Here is a 23,436-nt window from a genome sequence, read left to right as displayed (position 1 = left end):
TCTGTTCCACAATTTAGGAACAATTCAAAAATTGTTGGCGGAAAGAGCATATTAATTTTTTGTGACAACCATCTAAGAAGAAAAATAAGTCTTTGCTGTATGTTTTATTGTTATCATAACTGTCACATTGAATTGGTAGAATAATATGATGTAGATTAATGTTACAATATTCATAAACTGAGTTTAGAGGGAAATTAAATTCTTCTATGCAGACCATTTAAACTTCCTATATGAACCAAACCCAAAACATTGAATCTATTAAGGAGAATAAGGAACCCATGGAACAAAAATTTCCGGCAGCCACTTTTGATTTGGTTGTGTTAAAGTAAAAAATGAATTAAATTTCTCAAGTTGGCAAACCATGGATCTTTGAAAATCTTTGTTGGTTTAGTTAGTAACCTGAGTATTAAATAGCAGATATATATTTTTAAGTAAAGTATATTTAAAGACATACACAGAATAACATTATGTCTGTCATGCCAAGAGTAATAATGCTCTTGAAAGATGGGGCTTAATTTTCAGATTTTATTGCTGGGTGCCAGCTGTTGCTGGTAAATCTGAATAATTCTGTATAAATCCAAAGAAGGCAGGAATTTGTAATGATTATTTAAAACTCCAGTAATTGAGCTTTAATGTTGGCATCCCTTTGTGCAGACCTATGCTTTTTGGGCAGATTATACTGTTTGTACAGGTGTTTGTACAGGGATACTAGAATCACTTTAAATCATGTGCTTCATAGGTAAGATCTGGTGACTTCCATGAGAGTAAGTCACCAGCTCCCAGGAGAGTGTCTTAGTACATGAACATTGACAAAGTCATTTGTTTGTAGATAATGTTATGATAAGAATCCCAGCTTTAGTTGAATACAAATAGAAAAGCATTCTTGAATTTAAGTATTGTCTTACAAGGTGCAACTTGTTTATTGGATTTTACTCCGTTTCTAGAATGGGAAGAGCTTGAGTTTTTCTCATTGAAATTAAAACAGACTTTTTCATTAGTTTCAAAACCTGCAGAAATTCTTAGATAAAATCTTTGAATGTTTTTAGTAAAATGACTGAGGAGAGGTGAAAATCCATCATCTTGCAATAAGTTCCTGCATTTTCAGCAAGACCAAAAAATTGATGAGGGTTCCCAGAGCAGAAACGTTGACTGTTTCTCCTGCTGTTAGCAGCTTTTATTTATATTTCATATTTTCATCAAATGCAGTTTTTAAAAGATTTTTATTTTCATTAAAACAAGTTGTTCAGTAGCACAATTTAAATTGGAAGGATTAGAATGTGTGTTTTTTTTTCTCTCAACAGATTGGCTTTTTTAAACGAGTCCGACCACCACGTGAAGATTCCATTGAACGACAGCAACTCCAGCCACAGGAAATGAATGGAGATGGAGCTACAGAAATTTAAGCCCCATTTGATGTTAAATAAACATCCCAAACAAACAACACTAAATCCTGGACTTGAAGTGAACAACCTAACTAACGTGGTATGAAATGAACTGCCAAGAATGCAGTTTGCACTTGCGTCTTTATTTGTATTGATATGGTGTAGGTACAATTATTGAGCAAGAGCAATATAAATTTAGCTTTGCTGGTTCCTACTGATGTGGTTCATGTATTTCATTGCACTGATTAGCACTTCAAAATCTGCCAAATGCTGCAGGTTTAAATGGTGAAATTCTTGGCCGCAGTTGCTGATGCATTGATGCAGCAACCTGTGTTTTTAATTTTAACTTTTGAAGTGCAATATCACGATAGGTTAGTAAATCCTCACTGAAAAGCAAATTAAGTCATTTAAGAACAAGACCTCTTAAATGTTCTAATTGCTTACATTTTTGCTTTAATATCTTTTTTTTTTAAATAGTACATGACTGTTGCCAATAGACTTGGAGAAAAGCAAAATGGTTTTGCAATGAGAATCTATATTAAAAAGAAATGTTTTGGAATGTGTTTTGATTGCCCATATTGGGTGAATAGAGAGTAATGCGGCCTGTAGTTTTGTTGCATTTTATTTTGATTAACAATGGAAATTATTGAGCAAATGTACAATGCACTACAGTGAATTATTTTGATACTACTTACTGTGGACTCTTCTTACCAGAAACCTTTTTTATTTCTCAGTTGCACTCTGAAGCATAACATAACCCAGATTGTTGTGTTAAAAACCTAAATGCAATTCACTGCCCCATCGGATTCATATTCAGCTCACCCTTTAATTCCTATTTGTACAGACTGACCTATTCCAAGCTGGCAACCAAGTTGTACTACAATTTTTAAAAAAGCTTGTATTTGTGAAATGTAGATAATGTTGTTTGATTACTGATGATAAACATGTTGCATTTAATAAAGAGAAAATGCACAAATATTTTCAGAACTCTTTGATCAGAATATCAGGCAGTCTGTCTTCTCGTAGGTTTGATTATATTTTAAAGGGAAATGAATATTTTGGCATGTATCTTTTAAGATTTAAAATTGTTGTTTTGATAGCTTGTATACCTTTGGGATGATTGTATTTCATAGCCTTTTAAAGGAAATAAATGGGTTATGAATTTCAAAGTCTGTGTCATCCTTTGAAACTATAATAATCATGGGCATGCATCTTGCAACATAATAGTGGAGGAGAGGGTTAAGATCGTATTTGATCATAATATCTAAATTTTGAAACATAATATTTTTAATGAGTAGCTAAAAGGACCAATTTGATGCAAATGGAATAAATCAGGGTTTGGCTGAGATTTCTTAGGATTGCACAGCTCAAGTGTCAAATTAGCAGCTGCAGGGTTTCTACATGAACAATATCAGGTCCACATTTGTCTGAATTACAAAAATTTTTTTTTTTTAATCATTATCCTGTATATTTGGCTTGTGAATGTCACTCCAAATGCTATTGTGCATTGGCTGTTTTAACTGGTTAGAGAATTTAGTTTCTGTTTAAAATATAAAGAGCCTCGATTCAGGATAAGTTTAATTTATGTGAAGTCAGCGAGAAATGTTCTTGGTTTCTAGATCAACGCGGTGGAATATTGCTACCTGACAAAGATGGTGCATTCACTAACTTTTACATAAGTTCAGCCTCTTAAATTAGCTCAAGGTCAGGGAGTGAGAGACAAAAGAAAATGTGCAACTGTTTTATCAACAACTGGAAAGAAATAGTCACTTTCGATAATCATTCCGAGGCTCCGATAGCTCGGTGGTTAGAGCACTGGTCTTGTAAACTAGGGGTCGTGAGTTTGTTCCTCGCTAGGGCTTCATTTCTGTGAGGGATGCTGGACAAAGTGGCGACACTCTGGCTTCCTTACGGCTGACAAAGTTAAAGAATTTCATGTATATTACTTTCTAAATGTATTGCCAGGGTGCGGTGCTTCCGGACTCACCGGAGGGCAGCTATGGCACCTGCACCTCCTTGTCACTGTTTTTGATGAGCTCCAGCACCTAAAAAATTAGACTGAACCCCTGAGTATTATGTGACAGTAATGGAACCTTTTTTTAAAATATTTTATTTAAGATCAATAGATATATAACAAACAAAGACCATATACCACATTATTATAAAATTTAATTAAATATGTGTTGATTTATATAAATAAAAAGAAAAAAGAGAAAAAAAAACACAAAAAAACCATCTAAATAAACCCTGACTAAACCCTCCCTCCCAACACCCAACCCCAACCCCTACTACCTCCACTAAAAAAAATTAAATTACTAAAATACATAATGAATATGATTATATATTGAATTGGATTGCTTCAGAAAACACACAAAGATCCCAAAAACATTTCACAAGAAAACATTATTTATTTTTAAGAGAAGACTTCTCCAGTCCAGAGGATTCAGAAGGAATTATTTATAATTTCAATTTTATCATTTTATAATAGTTCGATCATACGGGCTCCAAATCTGTAAAAAAATACAGAATATTTACCTCTAAAATTAGATGTATTTTTTTTCTAATGGAATACAACTTTGAATCTCTGTATATTATCTTCCTAATGTTAATGAAACATTTGATTTCCAAGTAAGAGCAATACATTTCCTTACTATCACCAAAGCATTCAAATTTCAACTTAAAACCTGATAAATGTATTTTCAAAATTTCCCATCAATAATAACTTAGGGTTTCAACAGAAAAACAACACCTGTAACCTGTTGTAATAGAAATCCAAAAAGGTTTAACTTTTGAAGAAGACCATATAGAATTAATAAAAGTTCCAATATTTTCTCCACATCTAAAATATTGATCAATGTATTCAATTCCATCTACAATTTCTGAGGTGTAATGTATAACTGATGTAAAAAATTATAATGAAGTAATCTATATCTTAAGTTAATTGTATTAGACATAACTTGTTAATCTATTGGTATATTTAAATTTTTTTCCCACCTTTCTTTTGACTTAAATAAACCTAATTTAGGTACTTTATCTTGTAACATCATGTATGCTATTGAAATAAACTTTTTGACCATTCCATCTACAATCAACTGTTCTAAATCTGTAGGATCTTTTAATACTATACCTCATCCTAATTTCTCTCTTAAATAAGCTCTTAATTGAAAATAACAAAAAAGTGAATTATGTGGGATATCATACTTAATTTTTAACTGATCAAATGACATCAATCGACCATTTTCATAGCAATCCTCTATTTTAGAAATTCCTTTAGTGTGCCAAATATTTAAAAAAGGAATGGAACCTTTACTTCATTGGAACAGGCTTGAGTGACCTTTCCAAATCTAAGCCTGTCACTTCTATCTTTCTCTTCTAGTTCCTAGACCAATCTGTTATGTAATCCAATGATAGTGGTTCTATTATTTGATCACTTACTTTCCTTCAATTTTTTTTTAGCTTTCCCAGAAATCTTTTGCCATTCAAATATACTCTCATCCTTCAGTATTATGGAAACTTTCTGCTATTATATTTGGAAAGGAGGCATTCCGTTTATTTTCAGGAGTGACGAGCAGTGTTCAATGCCTGTAGTGAAGAATACTGAGGCGGAAACTAGTAGCTACACATTGTAGTATTCTTAGAACTTTGCTCACAATTCTAGAAATAGCCTCAATGAAAAGTTTATGATATTGGCATTTTATTTACTCTATGCTCTAAAGATGGTGATTATTTTTTTAAAGTAAAAGAAAGGTAATTAAGTTCTTCAGTAATCTTATTAATGCATCAATGGCATGTCTATTCTGGGCCTGCCTCCTGGCCTCTTTTACAGTAATGGGCTTGGACCAGTGTGAACATTCAAGATAAGCTTTGGTGTGGCATTACAATCAGTTGACAGGAATAATGGTGGTTCATTAACTAGTTTGCCTGCCACATAATTTTTTTAAAAATCTAATCATTTGTAATTATTCCCTATTTATTTGCAAGGATTCACTATTATTTTGGTGCATATCTTTTATTTGGTTCCAGATTTCAATAATGTTTTGTACAGCTGTCATCTGAAATTATGGTTTGAATTTCCAAATAAGGTAGAGGTTTCAAATATCCACTAAGTACACAGTACATGTCAGTCAGAACACTGGTCATCACATAAAACATTGTGCTTCTAATTAAATGAATTGTCACTGATCCACTTTATGGATGGATTAATAGGAAGGCTGTCTGCATATACTGGGATATTGCTTGTACCCACAAGTACTTGAAAATAGGAGTGGGGTAAGCCACCTTCCTCTCAAACTTGACCACCATTCAATATGAACATGACTGATCTATGCTGGCTTTGTCCTCTTCTGTGCCAGTTTCCCATAACTCTCAATTTCTTGAACTTGTAAATATTTATCTACTTCCACCATTAAATTTGTGGCCTTCACCACCCTCTAGCAGATAATTCCCGAGTTCACAATCCTCTGAGAGAAGACATTTCTGTACACAGTTTTAAACAATCTTATTTTATTTCCAAGTCCCCGAGCTTGTGACTCTCCCACCCGTGGAAACATTGCAACATATAATTGGAGTGCAACATTAACAGGAATAAAGTTGCTAAATTAGTTGTCCAATAGTATTAAATTCAAAGGGGGAAAAAAATCAGATAAATGCATGTGAGGAAGTGAATGGGATTATGATAGACAAAATGGGTGAAGATGCCTTGAAATTCCTGCCTAAAGGAAGCAACTTTGAGATTTCAATCCAGTGGACAGTTAAATACACGCTTTTCTTGATTCTCTAAGTTAACAAGAGCTTGCATTGATGTCTACTGTCAGAAAATAACCTGAAATATTTTAGGATATATCTAAAATATTATAGAAATTGTAAGGCATTTGACACTGAGTTAAAAGAAGGCAGGATTGGTGTCTAAAGTTATGTATAAATGGTGGGCTTTAAGAAACATCTCAAAGAAAGACTATATAACAGTAATTCTCAACCTTTTTCTTTCCCGAGGCCATAGGTGCTCTGTGATTAAGGTGGTATGAATTTCTTTAAAGGTATTTCTACTTCTAACACTCGTTATGTACATGGTTTCATAACTCCAAAGGAAATGGGCCAAAGGCAATTTTTCTCAAATAAAATATTTCAGTAACAATTGGGTCTTGAGCAGCGATTCTCAGCCTTTCCTTTCCACCCACACATCACCTTAAACAATCCTTTACAGAGCACCAATAGTATGTGAGTGGAAAGAAGAAGGTTGAGAACCACTGCTTTGGAAGGATGCCCAGAGCTTTAAGGCTTGGTCACATGATTCAAATCTGCCATTGCTGAAGCAATTCAATTCTGAATCTGCAAGGGCCCACACTGGAAGTTTGCAGAGACTTGAGTTTAACAGGGCTTACAGAAATTACAAACTATTTTTTAAACTCATGGGCAGAATAAATTACACTAAGGATTGGAGGTAAAGCATTTTTAATGTAGTGTGGTGATGATGTGGAACTCATTGCCCATATAGGTATTGAAAACAACCAATCAGGGAGTTGTAAAGGGAATTAATGAACACATAGGGGAAGATAATTTAGAGAACCACAGAGACAGAATGGCCCTGATGTGCCCAGACTCATTGGGCCTTTATCTTCCTCGAACTGTAATGATTCTGTGATATTGTATGAGTTGAATTGCTCAGAAGTGTAAATTAACACTGGACAAACTTGGGTTATCCCTTGTTTTTCTCTGAAGTGCTGGAGGCTGAGGGGAGACCGTGTAGAAGTTTATAAATGTATGAGAGGCACAGGTAGGGTAGATAATCATTCTCTTAGCCGTAAAATGTCAGATACGAGAGGACTTCCTACCTTGAAGGACATGTATACACCCGATGCATGCGGAAAACAATAAACATTGTGAAGGACTCCACACTCCCCTTATGTAAACTTTTCTCCCTTCTGCCATCTGGTAGGAGGTAGCACTCGGGCCCTTATGTCCAAATTGGGCAACAGTTTCCCCCCCCACCCCAAAGTTATCAGGTTCCTGAATTCCCAGAACATATGTGGATAATGTACTGTGGACTTTTACTGTATATGTCTTAATATTTTTATTTCTATTTATGTAAATCTGTTCTGTTGTCCTGAAGAAACACTATCTTATGCATGGCATGAACGACAAATAAAGGTGACTTGACATGCATTTAAGGTGAGAGAGGAAAAGTTGAATGATGAGTTGGGAAAAAATGGGCTGCCAGCAGTTGTGGTGCAAGCAGATGTGATAGTCCGGTTTTAAAAACTTTGTGGTCGACATAGGAATATGCAATGAATGGAGCCAAAAGAGATTTTGTTTAATTTGAGCATCATGCTTTGGTGAGCTAAAGGCCAGTTTATGAGAGGCTTGAAGAGGATCAAAGATGAGGCTGGCCTGGAGAGCATTGGAAGAGGAAGGAATAGGATGAAATTTCAGTCACAAATGTGCTGCAGAAAAGAGGTTAAAGGACCTTCTAGTGGAAGGCGTCTGAAGTCAAAATTATAGCTCTGTAATTAACTTGGTGCACAAGCTTGGGCTTGAGTCGATTCGGGTTTCTGTTCAAAAAACTGTTGCGAACGGTCACGTTGGTTGAGCACGGGGCTCTGCCCATGACCGCTCCCGCTCCTGCGCGGGCTGCTCGGATGGACAGGTGTTCCTGCACATGCGGGAGTTTCCTGCAGGGGGCGCCAGCTCCTCCGCCCCGCCAATCAATTCCCTCCAGAGACAATCAGGCAATCAGGACCGCACCGAGCAGCAGATAAACAAACATGGGAACAACGTACCGGATCCCGCCGCCTCCTTGATGAGACCATCGACCTCAAGCCATGTCGGGGTCACCCAGTTACCTCGCCCTGTTGGCCTTGCTCTGCTGCAATGGGCTGAACGGTTCTCTCCGGGGTCCACCGTCGGCAAAGGCTGGCGTGGAGGCGCACAATGAAACCGGGCAACTGCCCGCCCAGCGCCAGCGCCTGCGCCAGCGATCGTCGCCTCTCCCGGGCCCGAGTGCAGGTGAGGGTCTCGCTGCGCGCGACCGCCTCCGGGTTCTGGACATGTGACGGACGTGGTTCTTGGCGGCCAGGTGAGGCTCTCGAGCCCAGGTCAAGGATGGCTCGCGTTGGGGAAGGTGCGCAGTGGCGGCGGCGGCGGCGGACTCCAGCGTTTGTTGCGATGACAACCTGTTATCCCGCTGCATCTCCGGGACGGAGACAGAGAGAGAGAGAGAGAGCTGTTGCTGTATGATGGCTTCTTTAAAAAAAAATCATCTGCTTTCTTTTCATCCCGGGCAACCAGTAAGTGTTGCACCCTGATGCCATGAGCTCAATGCAAAGCAATTTCTCTTTGCTCCTCTCCTGAGGTTAAAGCCTCATCTCCCTCCCTCTCTCTGGCATATTCGAATCTCTGCTGAAGGTGGGAAAATGCACGTTCTCCTACCTGCTGCAAGGGTTTGAGCCCTGACACAGAGTTGGATATTACAGGAGAAACCCCTTTATTGCCTCTGGTTGAGTGCAGCCAAAAGTGTGTGGTTTTTTTAAAAAAAGCAAAATAATTCTTGTGCTGTCTGGTAAATAGTACTAGAGGTTTTAGTTATGAATATGAATGTTAAAATATGGAAGTAATAAGCAGCTAATTGGGATGGTATTAATAAGCACTGCATCAGTAATTTGGAAAGGGGACCCGTGCCAAGGAGCTGTTTACCGTGGATTCTCCTTTAGGCCTGAGAGGATTATTCCAGTTGTGAATGGACATCATTGCAGAGCAGGGCACAGGGTTGCCAACTACTTTAATATCTTAAAAGGACAGGTCGAGTCTCTTGCTCCTATCATTGGTATTTCCAATACTCAGTGGACACCCCAGGCCCAGAACTGGTGGATGAGCCCTGAAGTTGGAACTTTGGAAGGAGACTTTCATTTATGCAATGCCCCAAATATCCCAGTGTTTATCTTTCTCAAATATTCCAAAGTGTTTCATTTTTTCTGGTGTGACGAGACAAGAGCATTCTGTCTTGACGGTGTCCAACCAGATGGCATCAGTACTGTATCAACTTTTCCAACTGCCTCACCTCTCTCTCTTACATTTGTCGCTCTGTCTCCCTTCTAGCTCCCCATCCCTTCCCTTCTATCAGAGAGCTATCTTTGTTGGATCTCTGACCATTTTCCCCCTTTCATTTTGCAGTTTTCTCTTCTATCCTCCCACCTGTATCCACCCATAACCAATTATATGTTGGCCTGTGTTCCACCACCTTTTAATTCAGCTTCTGCCATATTTTTGGCACTCCTGAAGGATGACTCCAGCCCAAAACTTCAAGTGGTTTTTACTTTATGTGCATTACTGCCAAGTTTCTCCAGCACGTTTATGTGCCCCACAAACTACAATCTAAAGATATATTCAACATTATAAATCATTTAACAAATGTTTTAAGAATGCAATTCCCTTGAAGATGAGCCAAATTAAATTCTGATAAACTAAAATGATTTGACACCAAAATTGGTGGTTATATTTTTAAAAATCTGTATTCTATGTGCTTTCTATCAGGATGTAGATAATTATATCTATGCAACATTTTTCTTTTAGTTTTTGTGGCTTTGGATCTTTGTTCTGTGGGGGTTTTGCATGTCAAAGTTTAGGGAAAAATAGTGACATTTGCTGCGATAATTATTCTGGATTATCAAGGTTTTGTACCAGACCTTTGAAAGGCAGATAGAAAAAGGCTTTATTGAATGAATAACTTCTTAAACCAGGCCATATTTATCTATGTGGTGTTGATAGATAGCTAGGAGTCAGTATTTGAAGGGGTCTGCCAGTCTCTTAAATCTATGCCTACTGACTACATGGTTAGTTTTAAAATAATAAATTAATTGAGTTGGAGGTGAAACAAATGGATAAGGAATTAAACATTTAATGTAAAGATAAATATTGATTTTCCCCAAGTCAAACAAGGAAGAATGTGGATGCACCATATCTATATAAAAGGATATGTCGCTGAGATATGTAAACATGACTTCAGACAGTATCTTTGTCTTTTGATTTTTAGGAGGGAAAAAAATGCATTGAGTGCAAGTGGAATATGAATTAATTAGTCCATATGTTCCTTTATTTTACTATTAAAATTGCAAGTTTGAAATTGTGGCATTTTTTTTTAAAGAGGGATATTCTGTGGCTTTGATTGCAGCCTCATTTTTTTTTTGAACCACAGACAAGACAGCACAGAAAGAAAGAGGAACTTCAGCCCTTCTAGTTTGTGTCAGACAGACTATCATTCTGTCAAGTGCCACTGACCTACACCCGGACCATATGCCTCCATACCCCTCCCAGTTATATACCTGTTCATTTTTTTTCTTAAATGTCAATATTGAGCCTGCATTCATCAATTCAGCTGACAACTCGGTTTTACTTCCTGGTCGATGTTTGCACATCCAGAATCAGTAATGTGAGGAGGTTAAGTGAATAATGGTCCTCTTGTGTGTGTCCTACAAAACAGTAAAATCCCTGGTATCTGGCACCTATGGGGATTGCAGATGCCAGATATGCAAATTTTCTGGTTGCCTGAGACACACTCTTATAATACCTAACTAATACACCAGCATTAAGAATAAATAGTTTAAAAGACAAAAGATAGTATAAAATATAACATAATTTGAAAAAAAATCTGTATTGTACTCCCTATTTATGTCAAGTTCACTTGAATCAGGTAATTCCCATAACTTACAAAATTTAAATTGGAAACCCAGTCACTAACACTCGAGTAGTGTGGTGCTAACGACTATGTTATCCGTGCCACCATTATAATTAACCCTCCTCCACCCCCCCCCCCCCCTAAAGTTTACAGATAGAGCCTTACTAATACCTCTCTTCTTTGGCTTGGCTTCACGGACGAAGATTTATGGAGGGGGTAAAAAGTCCACGTCAGCTGCAGGCTCGTTTGTGGCTGACCAGTCCGATGCGGGACAGGCAGACACGATTGCAGCGGTTGCAAGGGAAAATTGGTTGGTTGGGGTTGGGTGTTGGGTTTTTCCTCCTTTGCCTTTTGTCAGTGAGGTGGGCTCTGCGGTCTTCTTCAAAGGAGGCTGCTGCCCGCCAAACTGTGAGGCGCCAAGATGCACGGTTTGAGGCGTTATCAGCCCACTGGCGGTGGTCAATGTGGCAGGCACCAAGAGATTTCTTTAGGCAGTCCTTGTACCTTTTCTTTGGTGCACCTCTGTCACGGTGGCCAGTGGAGAGCTCGCCATATAATACGATCTTGGGAAGGCGATGGTCCTCCATTCTGGAGACGTGACCCATCCAGCGCAGCTGGATCTTCAGCAGCGTGGACTCGATGCTGTCGACCTCTGCCATCTCGAGTACCTCGACGTTAGGGGTGTGAGCGCTCCAATGGATGTTGAGGATGGAGCGGAGACAACGCTGGTGGAAGCGTTCTAGGAGCCGTAGGTGGTGCCGGTAGAGGACCCATGATTCGGAGCCGAACAGGAGTGTGGGTATGACAACGGCTCTGTATACGCTTATCTTTGTGAGGTTTTTCAGTTGGTTGTTTTTCCAGACTCTTTTGTGTAGTCTTCCAAAGGCGCTATTTGCCTTGGCGAGTCTGTTGTCTATCTCATTGAGATATCTTCAGCATGATGCTGAACCAAGCCATGAAAGACCCCAACAATGAAGACGCTGTTTACATCCGGTACCGCACGGATGGCAGTCTCTTCAATCTGAGGCGCCTGCAAGCTCACACCAAGACACAAGAGAAACTTGTCCGTGAACTACTCTTTGCAGATGATGCCGCTTTAGTTGCCCATTCAGAGCCAGCTCTTCAGCGCTTGACGTCCTGCTTTGCGGAAACTGCCAAAATGTTTGGCCTGGAAGTCAGCCTGAAGAAAACTGAGGTCCTCCATCAGCCAGCTCCCCACCATGACTACCAGCCCCCCCACATCTCCATCGGGCACACAAAACTCAAAACGGTCAACCAGTTTACCTATCTCGGCTGCACCATTTCATCAGATGCAAGGATCGACAATGAGATAGACTAATACCTCTAATATACTAATAAAAATAGACTCTTACTAGGTAGGGAGACACTTTGGGTGAGTCGTCCCAGCGGCGAAATGCATCAGCCGTCTCTTCATCCTGGGCCAGGCCATTTTATTCAAAGAGCTGCTGCGGGTGGGACACTCTGCTGCCTGGATTTTTCTCCCATCTTCACCAAGGGTCTGTGCGTTGCTTTGGAGAACATTTACTTTACGATTTTAAATTTTTATTTGCATTTTAAATTATTTTTTTTAAAAAATTCATTTCCCTGATTTTCCTTTTTGCTGGTTGCTTGGGGTTGCCGTTTGCTTGAATTCCGGATACCAGAGATTTTTCTGCAATTGGGTTTCAGGGGCAGAGTGAGCACTGAACCATTTCTGAACTCTTCAATGCAGGTTCTTGGTGAAGGTTCCAGTATTGTCATGTAATACTACATTTAGAATGTAACATACATGAAATTCTTTAACCCTTGTCTTCCGTAAGGCAGACAGATAGATAGTCAGCACGTGGTCCAGCGCCCTTAACAGAACCCTATAGAACATGGTGTTCCTAGGTGGTCACTCCTCCAAGTACTGACTAGTGCTGAGCTTCTGAGATCAGACAATCTCAGCCATATTCGGGCTATGAGATGTTAGCTCCAGGTACATTCTGGGCAAAATGCAGGATTGGGGCATCAGGAAGGATCCACCAGAATACTAGGAAAGCAGCTAATACTTGGGCATATTGCAAGAAGAGAGTTTCGTTGGGGGGTGGTTCTCTTGATCAGCACGGGGAAACAACACATGCATCTCAGCCCCTGGAATATCTATTGACTGTCTTCCCAAGGAGCATCTTTGTTTTTAAAAAAAATTAGCGACATATGCGTTTGTAGGCTCTTCCCACTTGCTGTACCAGGATTTGGCAATTTTAAATGCCTGCCTGGTTTGTGGCTCTGTGATGTTTACTCATTCTTCTGATGCAAGGTCTTTGCTCTATTTTGCTCTCCTCGGGTGCTGCTGATTCGTCAGATTTTCCAGCACTGTTTTGATTTTTGATTTCTTATCCCACTAAATCATTTTATTTGCATGGCTCAATTTGCATGTGAGCCTGCTGTTTAATCTCCTGAGAGTTTGACTCCCTTCACTATATGAAGGGTGGTGGAATAAGAGTGTATAGCAACGTGAAAGGAAAACTGTCCCTGATGAGAAGTCAGAGTGAGGGTGCTGGAGGGTTGACCATCACACTGGACTGAGGACAGCAGTGTAGTCCCCTCTGCTTTTATTTCTGGTTTATAATTTTCAAACACTATGCAGAAGGATAAACAGTTGCCGTCTCAGTTTGGAAGCCCTTTGTCTGATCTGAATAAGTGACAAAATAGGGGAAGCACAAGGATTGCAGATGATGGAATCTTGAGCAAACAAGGAGGAGCTGGAGGGTCTGGTTGGTCTGTCAGCATCCATGGAGGGACATGGATGATCGATGTTTTGGGCTGTCAGGACCTTTTCAAGACAGAAATGAGAAAACAAGCTGGTTTAGTCAACAGTGTTGTAGAGCAATACGGCACATAAACAGGTCCAAAATCACCTTCAAGCACCCACTTCCACTAATCCTGCATTAATCCCATGATTTGTAAATTGCAGAGAGAATGCGGCAAGGATGGATAGGATAGAAGGAATGCTTCTGACAAGGTGAGACCTGGTTCACAGTAGTGACATTTATGCAGCTAACTGAATGAAGCTGGCTGATTGAAAAATTAATGAGAAGCTAGAAAGAATACAAGTCAGAACTATAAAATACTGAAACCAAAAGGGAGATGCTATTTTGAGAAGCAGTTGTGGAGAGAAAAAGTGACCTGTTGTAATACAAACAGACAGGAAAAGAGAAAGCAAGTTGCATGCAAACATTTAATTCCATAATGAATCCTAAAAGCTGCAACTTGCCCAGATGGGAAATTAGGTGCTCTTTCTCCAAATTTATGTTTCAGTTTCGGGGACTGACGGGCCAGAGTGGAAGTGGAATGGTGAATGAATCTCGAACCATTGCTACATTTAGAACAGAATAAATATATAATTTATTAATGTATATTCAAGCAATTATTAACCTCACAACAGTTAGTGATATAAGGTCTTCACTTCCTGATTTGATTCCCGCACCCCCCCCCCCCCCCTTCCCCTAAGTAAGCGGTTCCAGGCCTCCAGTGATAGAAGCTTGGGTCATTGTAAAGCTGACAAAAAACAGGAGCTGTCACAAACCTGTTTTACTCCAGTATCTCATTAGTTTATCTGGCATCCATCTCGGGTTTCAATAATGTATTTCTCGTCTAAGTCTGATGGGTCTCACAGATTAAGTCCAGTCAGGTCCTGATCAATGTTGTGATGCAGTTCGAACTTGGTGTTTTCTATGGATGGGTATTACTGGAATTCCCCAAAGCAAAATTGATCTTTCTTTTTCAGGGAATTGCACTGAACGATGCAGTTTTAAAAACCTCCCCACCCCCCACCCCCCAACCCCATACAATCCCACACTAAAGTACAATTCCTTCTCTGCTGTTTTTCATGATGGTGCATGTTTTGAGAACGAGGTTAAGTAGTGAACAAGTACTTCCTTCAATTTTAAATCAGCACTGCACGGGGCATCACAACTAATTTACTCTAGCCAAATATGTCTGGGCATAGCATCCTATCTGTTGTGCTTAATCTTAAATGTGGAATTTCCATGTAAAACCTCTTTTGCTAGCCTCCCCCGCCCCGCCCCGCCCCGCCCCCCCCGCCCCATCTTTCATCATTGCCTTGATCCCACTGGAGGTCTGCATCACCTTGTGAGAGAATATTTGCTCCTTTCAATATGTTGGCGTGCTCAGGCTTTAAACTTGCTCACACTGGATTCTTGGCTCGGCCACCAAGACCACTAGAGTTTTAAGAGACATGAAGGAACCCTGATCACACTGTTACATGGATATGTGCATAATTATTATTTGTTTTGTTGGGAGATCAGGAATGACCACCCTCCACTACACATCAACAACTCTGTTATGGAGAGCACCCAATTTCCTTGGAGTTCACTTAACTAGTGACCTATCGTGGGCACTCAACATCTCCTCACTTGTCAGGAGGGCACAACAGTAAATGTACTTCTGAGAAGACTGAAGCAGGCAAGGCAACCAGCCATCATTATGTCAGCCTCTACTGGAGAGTCCTGGCCGACCACATCACAGGCTGGTGCGGTTGCTGCAGAGAAATGGATCGGAGGTCAATACACATGACCATAAGAGTGGCAGAGAGGATCACTGGAGTCTCCCTCCTCCTTCCCCCCCCCCCCATTGATGTGCTCCATCAAGATCGCTGTTTGATGAGGGCACACATAATTATTGAGGACCCTTTCCACTGTGCACACAGCATCTTCCAGCTGCTCCCATCAAGAAAGAGAATCAGGCATATCAGAGCCAGCACTGCCAGGATGAGGATCGGCTTCTTCCTACAGGCAGTGAGAATGCTGAACAACCTAAGGCACTGCTCACACTGTCCATTCAAGACTGTCATATTCATGAAACAATATTTATTTATTCATTTGTATAGATGAAATATTTTTGCTGCATATGTATTGTTTGTCTGTATTTGAGTTATGCCTGGTTAAATGTCTGTGTGTTTTGCACAGAGGTCCAAAGAATGCTGCTCTGTCAGGCTGTACTTGTACAATCAGATTACAATAAACTTGAACTTGAGAATTATATTTATACCTATAGCTGTGAGCAAGGTGTTGCCTGGTGAGATCTAGTGATCTCAGACCAGTAGCTACTGTATTGTAAGCCCAAAAATAATTCAGGCGCTGCAACCTTAAGTGATTTTCAATCTGTAAACCCCCCTACCAGTCATAAACACCATGCCTAACGTTCTTCAAAAATGGATAGCTATTTCATACTTCCTGTGTTGGGTCAAAAACTAATGAGTCGTCATAACTCTATTGGTTTACTGGGTAAATGTCACAGTTGATATGGAACCAAAGTGTGCAGCGGGTCCAAGGTTAGGTCTGCAGTGTATTCCAAAACTCTTTTCATACTGGGCTTCCAGCCAACAAGCAGCCTGCGGTGTCATCCAAGTGCAATGACAGGTTTACTGCAGCTGATGTGTGAAAGCAGGTTTTCTCATTTCCACCACCCCCCCCCCCCCAACCCCACTCCAGATGGCTTCCGAGCTTGTTGTGTTAAACCTTGGTGTCTACATCTGTCTTCTGACGTAAGGAATGCCTTGCTGAAATGCTGGCTCAGGAGCCACTGTTGTTGGTGCTGAAGCTCCATCACAGTTCACTCGTGGCGCAGATGGATGGGTTTAAGGGGGCTCCGTATAGGCATATGGATGAGAGGAGGAAGAGAAGAGGAATGATGGGAAGAGATGAATTGGGTAGGAGGAGGCTGGTACAAAGGACAAGTATTGACGCAGCAGTTTTCCCAATTAATGTTATTTCTGAAAATGCTCCAGGACCTGTCTGCACTATTGAAATACTACTTTTTTCTTGCACTAACTGTATCTATGAATACAGCACTTATTTATCTATCGATCCATCCTTTATTATCTCTTTCCTTACTGGGCTAAGTTAAAGTCGACTTTTGTGGTGGTGTAACTTGTGCATTTGTTCAGCTGCAGCATACAAGAATTTTGATGCGCCTGTAAATTGTATTTGTGCGTATGACAATAAACTCATTATCATTAATTTTCTAGCACAATGCACAATCGTGTTGGATAAATTCATCTTGTGTAATGCGCATCTGCAGATTTTCCTATTTTCACTTCATTCAGTGATTTATTTTACTAGGGATTTCGTCACTTTCTCAGCTTGGCTGGTGCCCTGGATGAGTGGCGATTGCATTACCCTGCATTTGGGCTTCTGACTGGGATGTCAGCTCTCAGCAATGGTCTCAGAGCAACAGAGGTTCATGTTTTGCAGCAGTTATCGAGTTGGTTAAAACCTATTGTGTCAGGAACGGGGCTTCAGAGCAATCAAAATATGAGTAAATTGTGGGAATGAAATGGAGGAACCCTTCCTGTCACTAAGAAAAGTTGAAAATCTGTGAAGCTTCCCTTCTGGGAAGCAATTATGGTGTCTGTTTAATCAGTAAGATTCTCCAATTCTTCATGTGTTATGATTTGGGGGAGGGTTAGGGTCAGAGGATCACCTCTTTAGAAATGACAAGTGTGCATCTGTCAGGTTTGCATGTATTTTAGTCATGACAGAGTAGTTCATAAAAAGCTAGCAACTGTGTGGGACTCATCATTAAAAGGCAGCAAAAATAGCAGGAAGTGCATGATAACAGCAGCAGCTGCTAAATATTTTTAGGATATATTGGCACTATATGTTTTCTTTAAGATAAGTGAATTTCTTAATGCATATTTACATTATTAGAGGTTCAGGAAAGAACAGGATCTGCAGCAGGGAAAGTGTTAACATGACATTGGCTTTGCTCATTTCAGCTGAATTTATATAAGCCTTGAATACTGAGTAGCTTCTGATCTCCTATTCTGCAATTTTAATTGGTTAAATTTCATAACATTTTGACAGGTTTTTATTATGCTGGATAGTCATATCAATGTAATTAGAATTTTTTAGTAGGTTGATGTATATCAAAAGAGAGAAATAGATTTAGCTATCTAACAGGAAAACTACAGTGTGGGTTGATGCCAGAGCCTGTAATGTGAGAAATGTTGCTTTCTGCAAGCGTCATTCAGTTTCCACATCTTTTGCCATATGTCCTCTACAGCTTAGTGTTTGCCCAGTTAGCATGGGTTCTCATTTGGTACAAATATAATTTTCAGTTGCAGATATTACCCATTTCCTGAGGAATGGTGAGAAAGATTGGGAGTGTTCCTGGGATTTGCTACTTGTCCTGTGGTATTGTGATGGTTAATCAGTTTTTATTTCCTCATTGTCAATTTCTTTATTTCTCTGTTGTATTTTGTTGTGTGGTAATATATTTCTCACATGCATATTTGATTCTTCCAACACTAATAGTTATATTAAATGCTAATCCCTGCTCCCTCTATTGCCTTAAGCAGTTCTGACTGGACCCTTTAATTCATGCCTGTATTGTGTTTTTTTTAATAAATTGGAGACCGTTAATATTAAACCAATGAGTATATTGGTCACATATTGATGGATTAATCCAAAAGTAAACATTGCACAGTGACTCTATTTTAATATTTTAGTTAAAATTGAACATAACAATAGTTTCTACAATTAAGTATATGCATAGTGTGATTAATCATTTTTACATATAACCACCCCCCCACCTCCCAAAGCTCCCAAATGATACCCTCCCTCCTCCCTGTCCCAACTACAAAGAAAGGGAAAGGAGATCATGATTTAATATTACAATTTTATAACTTAAAAGCTTCTTGGCTGCAGGAGTGGAAACGTCCACTGGAGTGGTCTGGGACCTCACATTTTAACATCAATAGTTTTCAAACTTTAATAAAAAAAAGTTTATCTCTCAAATTGTATGTAATCTTTTTCTTAAGGAATACAGGCTTTCATTTCATTGTGCCAGCTTTCATCCCTAAATTCAAATCCGATTTCCATGTAATAGCTAAGCACTTTTTAGAAACTACCAATGGTAAGTGCAAAAATTCAATTTGATACATATTTAATTTCAATCTTAAAGCTATTGATTTTGTATATCCTAGTAAAAACAACAGTGGATCAAAAGGTAAATTTATTTTTAATATCTGCTCTAAAAATAATTTAATTTGCAACCAAAAACTTTTAACCATAGGACAGGTCCATGTCGAATGAAGAAAAGAACCGACCTCTTGGCCACATCTGAAGAACTAAACTGGAAATTTCTCAATTTCAACGGAGTCAAATACAGTTGATGTAAGAAATTGTACTGCACTAATCTTTAACGTACATTTATTACCTTCGTCATACTATCTTTACACATATTTCTCCAAACATTTTCATCAATCTGTCCATCTAAATCCACTTCCCATTTCATTCTTGATTTATGAAGATCGGTTTAGGCAATTTATTTTGTAACAACTTATACATTTCAGAAATAAATTTTATCGATCATCTTTAGTAAGTAGTAATTCTAAAGAAGACTGTCTAGGTAGTTTTAAATCATGACCTAATTGTTCTAGTAACTTTTTTTTTAAACTTGATATTAACAAAAAAAAAGTATTTGAAGAAATTTGGAATTTATCTTTCATGCGGTTAAAGGACAAAAATTTCCCAGCTTCAAAACAGTTTTCAACTTTTAAAATTTCCTTTTGGTTCCAAACTTTCAGAAAATGATTATCTACAGTGAAAGAAAAAAGTTCATTCTGATATAAAGGTGTTTTCATTGAGATCTTAGCTTTTGCACTTGTCTGATAATCAATTTTATTCCATAATTCAGTGTACAGTGACTCTTTCAACTCCCTCAAGATATGGAGGAGTTATCTAAAACTATTTAGCTGCAATTAAAATAAAGAGAGATGTTACAAAATGGTCAGGTCTGCATTTTTCCTTTTGTTTTTTTTGTTGAATTGCTTCTGATTTCTATACCAATGTTCATTTGATAATGCAGGATTTGGTTCTAAACCAGAGCTGGTGTATATCCTGCTAGTTTCTGTTGCCTAGTGAATTCACTGGTCACCACAATCTTTTAACCAAAAATGTACTTTATTCACAATAAATTATTTACAAACCAGAAAACCATTCAAGACTTTTTACACTCATAATGTCAGTTATCTTGTTACATTTGTTCTCTCAATGCCTCATTACCACCACTGTGACACCTTGCCGTTTCTCACCCCCCTCCCCCTGTTGGATAAGAGACTTCTCCATGTTGAAATGCCCACTGCCTATCCTTGTTCCCTAAACCCACTCAACCATTTGAATGTACCAGCTTCAAGCACAGCTTGTCCACAGTCAATGAGAATGCAGTCAACCCAGAATACAATTAGTTTAATATGCTTGAATAGTTTTGAATATGTAGCAGAACCTAGATTTGTTCACAAACACAAAAAATTATTTTGTTTGAGAAACCGTTTTTCTACTTCGCAGTAACTTTTTGCATTTCATTTGGTACTCAGCTCCCACTGGTCAATTTAGAATCTGGCAGTTGTCTGATTTGTCATTTAATCCTATCCTGGAATTTAAATAAAAATGGAGGAAATACATAACATTTATTCCATCTTTGGTTTTTTTAAAAAAAGATAATATTTGAAGATAGTCCATCCTCGGCTTTGGAAATTGAGTCATGCTGTTGGGGAAACAAATCTGACCGCTAGTGGGAAGCAGATTTCTAGTGTCTGTCTGAAAGCCTGGAGAGGATTAGATTGGTTTTGTGAGGGGTGAAAGAACACGAGTGAACCAATAGCTCACAGAAAATCATTGGTGTACTTCCATCAATGAAAAATCTCAATTATGTTCAGAATTATTTGAGTCAGAACTTTAAAATAAATGTTTATAAGACTATATAGCTGCACAAAACAATTCTAAGGACATAAGATGGATTAATGGGGGAGGTAGAAGGAAAAGCAGGAGGTACTCCATATGAAAGCATAAACTTGCTGGGAATGTACAGTCGTCTAAAATCAGGAGTCAGTGGCAAAGCTTTAGCACTCACCATTGACCTAGATGATAGTGGGCTCTGTCCATAACGGATCTCCCTGCCAAGAATCCCCTAATTCATTAGTGCATCAGTTAAGTTAAATTCCTGCAGGCCAGCAGCTGTGATGTGCAACTAGCTTCTAGAGAGACACATGAATAGACAGAGAAGAGAGGGATATTTATCATGTTCAAGCAGCAAAATTTTAGTTTGTTTTACCCCTGTTTTCCACTAACAAAGTGGGCTGAAGGGCCTGTTGATCAGAAACTTGGGGATTTCCACATTAAATCAAAACATGATTTTGGTTCTTCTGGGTTCCTTTCAAACAACAGAATTGGTCATGAAAGACAAGTTTAAGTAACTTTCACACTAAATATAAAGTAAATTACAGATCTACGCACAAATCTAATTTAATACAAATGAAAAGAAACAACCAAAACCTCTGTCTTAATGCCTCTCGAGTAAGATTGAGTTCACTTTTGCATACAGTTTGCAGTGCGTGATAGTACGGATTCCATCACAAATGTGTATATGTATATATTGTATATGTATATATTGTTGACACCGTGAGCAGGAAAGGGCTTTGGCAAATACTAGAGCGCATCGGATGTCCCCCAAAGTTCCTCAACATGATTATCCAACTGCACGAAAACCAACAAGGTCGGGTCAGATACAGCAATGAGCTCTCTGAACCCTTCTCCATTAACAATGGCGTGAAGCAAGGCTGTGTTCTCGCACCAACCCTCTTTTCAATCTTCTTCAGCATGATGCTGAACCAAGCCATGAAAGACCCCAACAATGAAGACGCTGTTTACATCCGGTACCGCACGGATGGCAGTCTCTTCAATCTGAGGCGCCTGCAAGCTCACACCAAGACACAAGAGAAACTTGTCCGTGAACTACTCTTTGCAGATGATGCCGCTTTAGTTGCCCATTCAGAGCCAGCTCTTCAGCGCTTGACGTCCTGCTTTGCGGAAACTGCCAAAATGTTTGGCCTGGAAGTCAGCCTGAAGAAAACTGAGGTCCTCCATCAGCCAGCTCCCCACCATGACTACCAGCCCCCCCACATCTCCATCGGGCACACAAAACTCAAAACGGTCAACCAGTTTACCTATCTCGGCTGCACCATTTCATCAGATGCAAGGATCAACAATGAGATAGACAACAGACTCGCCAAGGCAAATAGCGCCTTTGGAAGACTACACAAAAGAGTCTGGAAAAACAACCAACTGAAAAACCTCACAAAGATAAGCGTATACAGAGCCGTTGTCATACCCACACTCCTGTTCGGCTCCGAATCATGGGTCCTCTACCGGCACCACCTACGGCTCCTAGAACGCTTCCACCAGCGTTGTCTCCGCTCCATCCTCAACATCCATTGGAGCGCTCACACCCCTAACGTCGAGGTACTCGAGATGGCAGAGGTCGACAGCATCGAGTCCACGCTGCTGAAGATCCAGCTGCGCTGGATGGGTCACGTCTCCAGAATGGAGGACCATCGCCTTCCCAAGATCGTATTATATGGCGAGCTCTCCACTGGCCACCGTGACAGAGGTGCACCAAAGAAAAGGTACAAGGACTGCCTAAAGAAATCTCTTGGTGCCTGCCACATTGACCACCGCCAGTGGGCTGATAACGCCTCAAACCGTGCATCTTGGCGCCTCACAGTTTGGCGGGCAGCAGCCTCCTTTGAAGAAGACCGCAGAGCCCACCTCACTGACAAAAGGCAAAGGAGGAAAAACCCAAAACCCAACCCCAACCAACCAATTTTCCCTTGCAACCGCTGCAATCGTGTCTGCCTGTCCCGCATCGGACTGGTCAGCCACAAACGAGCCTGCAGCTGACGTGGACTTTTTACCCCCTCCATAAATCTTCGTCCGCGAAGCCAAGCCAAAGATATTGTGGTGAGGTGCACCTCACTGACAAAAGGCAAAGGAGGAAAAACCCAACACCCAACCCCAGCCAACCAATTTTCCCTTGCAACCGCTGCAATCGTGTCTGCCTGTCCCGCATCGGACTTGTCAGCCACAAACGAGCCTGCAGCTGACGTGGACTTTTTACCCCCTCCATAAATCTTCGTCCGCGAAGCCAAGCCAAAGAAAGAAAGATATATTGTGGTATAAGATGGTTGTGATTAGCTGAGAGCGTAGCCATGCCTACTGGCAGGTCTTAAAGGGTTGCTCCTAGCCAGACCCAGATCATTCTGGACTGGTCGACCTACATGTGATATGCTCCAGTCTTCTAGTTAATAAAAGCCTTGGTTTGGATCAACAAGCCTTTGATTCTTTCGACGTGAACTACAATTTTATTAACTAGAAAGTTTTCAAGGGATGGAGCGTATGCTGCGACCGGAATGCCTCAACATCGACCTGCAGTCGGCTACAGCTTCAAATGACTTTAAGCACTTGGTGAGATGTTTCGAAGCTTACCTACAACACTCTGACCCTGCCTTGGAGGAGGACGGTCATCGACTACTAGTACTGATGT

General features: G+C 39.9%; 2 protein-coding genes and 1 long non-coding RNA gene across 4 annotated transcripts in view; all 3 read left to right on the top strand.

Moving 5' to 3' along the window:
* Positions 1-2,551, top strand: part of itgav (integrin, alpha V) — a 121,527-nt gene extending 118,976 nt beyond the window's left edge. For both annotated transcript variants that reach the window (XM_069934770.1, XM_069934772.1), the window contains one exon: positions 1,302-2,551. In XM_069934770.1, the coding sequence (XP_069790871.1) occupies positions 1,302-1,403 (102 nt within the window). In that variant the 3' untranslated portion in view covers positions 1,404-2,551. The remainder of the gene's footprint in view (positions 1-1,301) is intronic.
* A 5,543-nt stretch (positions 2,552-8,094) lies between these two features.
* The window catches only part of fam171b (family with sequence similarity 171 member B), a 50,110-nt gene continuing 34,768 nt past the window's right edge, over positions 8,095-23,436 (top strand). Inside the window, exon 1 of the mRNA XM_069934769.1 lies at positions 8,095-8,384. Within this exon, the coding sequence (XP_069790870.1) occupies positions 8,201-8,384 (184 nt within the window). The 5' untranslated portion in view covers positions 8,095-8,200. The remainder of the gene's footprint in view (positions 8,385-23,436) is intronic.
* LOC138761867 (uncharacterized) lies at positions 12,996-14,465 on the top strand. Its single transcript, XR_011356552.1, has 3 exons — positions 12,996-13,027; positions 14,006-14,053; positions 14,350-14,465. It is a non-coding gene; the product is annotated as an uncharacterized lncRNA (long non-coding RNA).

The sequence above is a fragment of the Narcine bancroftii genome, chromosome 4 (genome assembly GCF_036971445.1).
Source record: "Narcine bancroftii isolate sNarBan1 chromosome 4, sNarBan1.hap1, whole genome shotgun sequence".
Taxonomy (NCBI): Eukaryota; Metazoa; Chordata; class Chondrichthyes; order Torpediniformes; family Narcinidae; genus Narcine; species Narcine bancroftii.
Note: the sequence above shows the minus strand (reverse complement) of the source record. Positions and strands in the feature narration are given on the sequence as shown.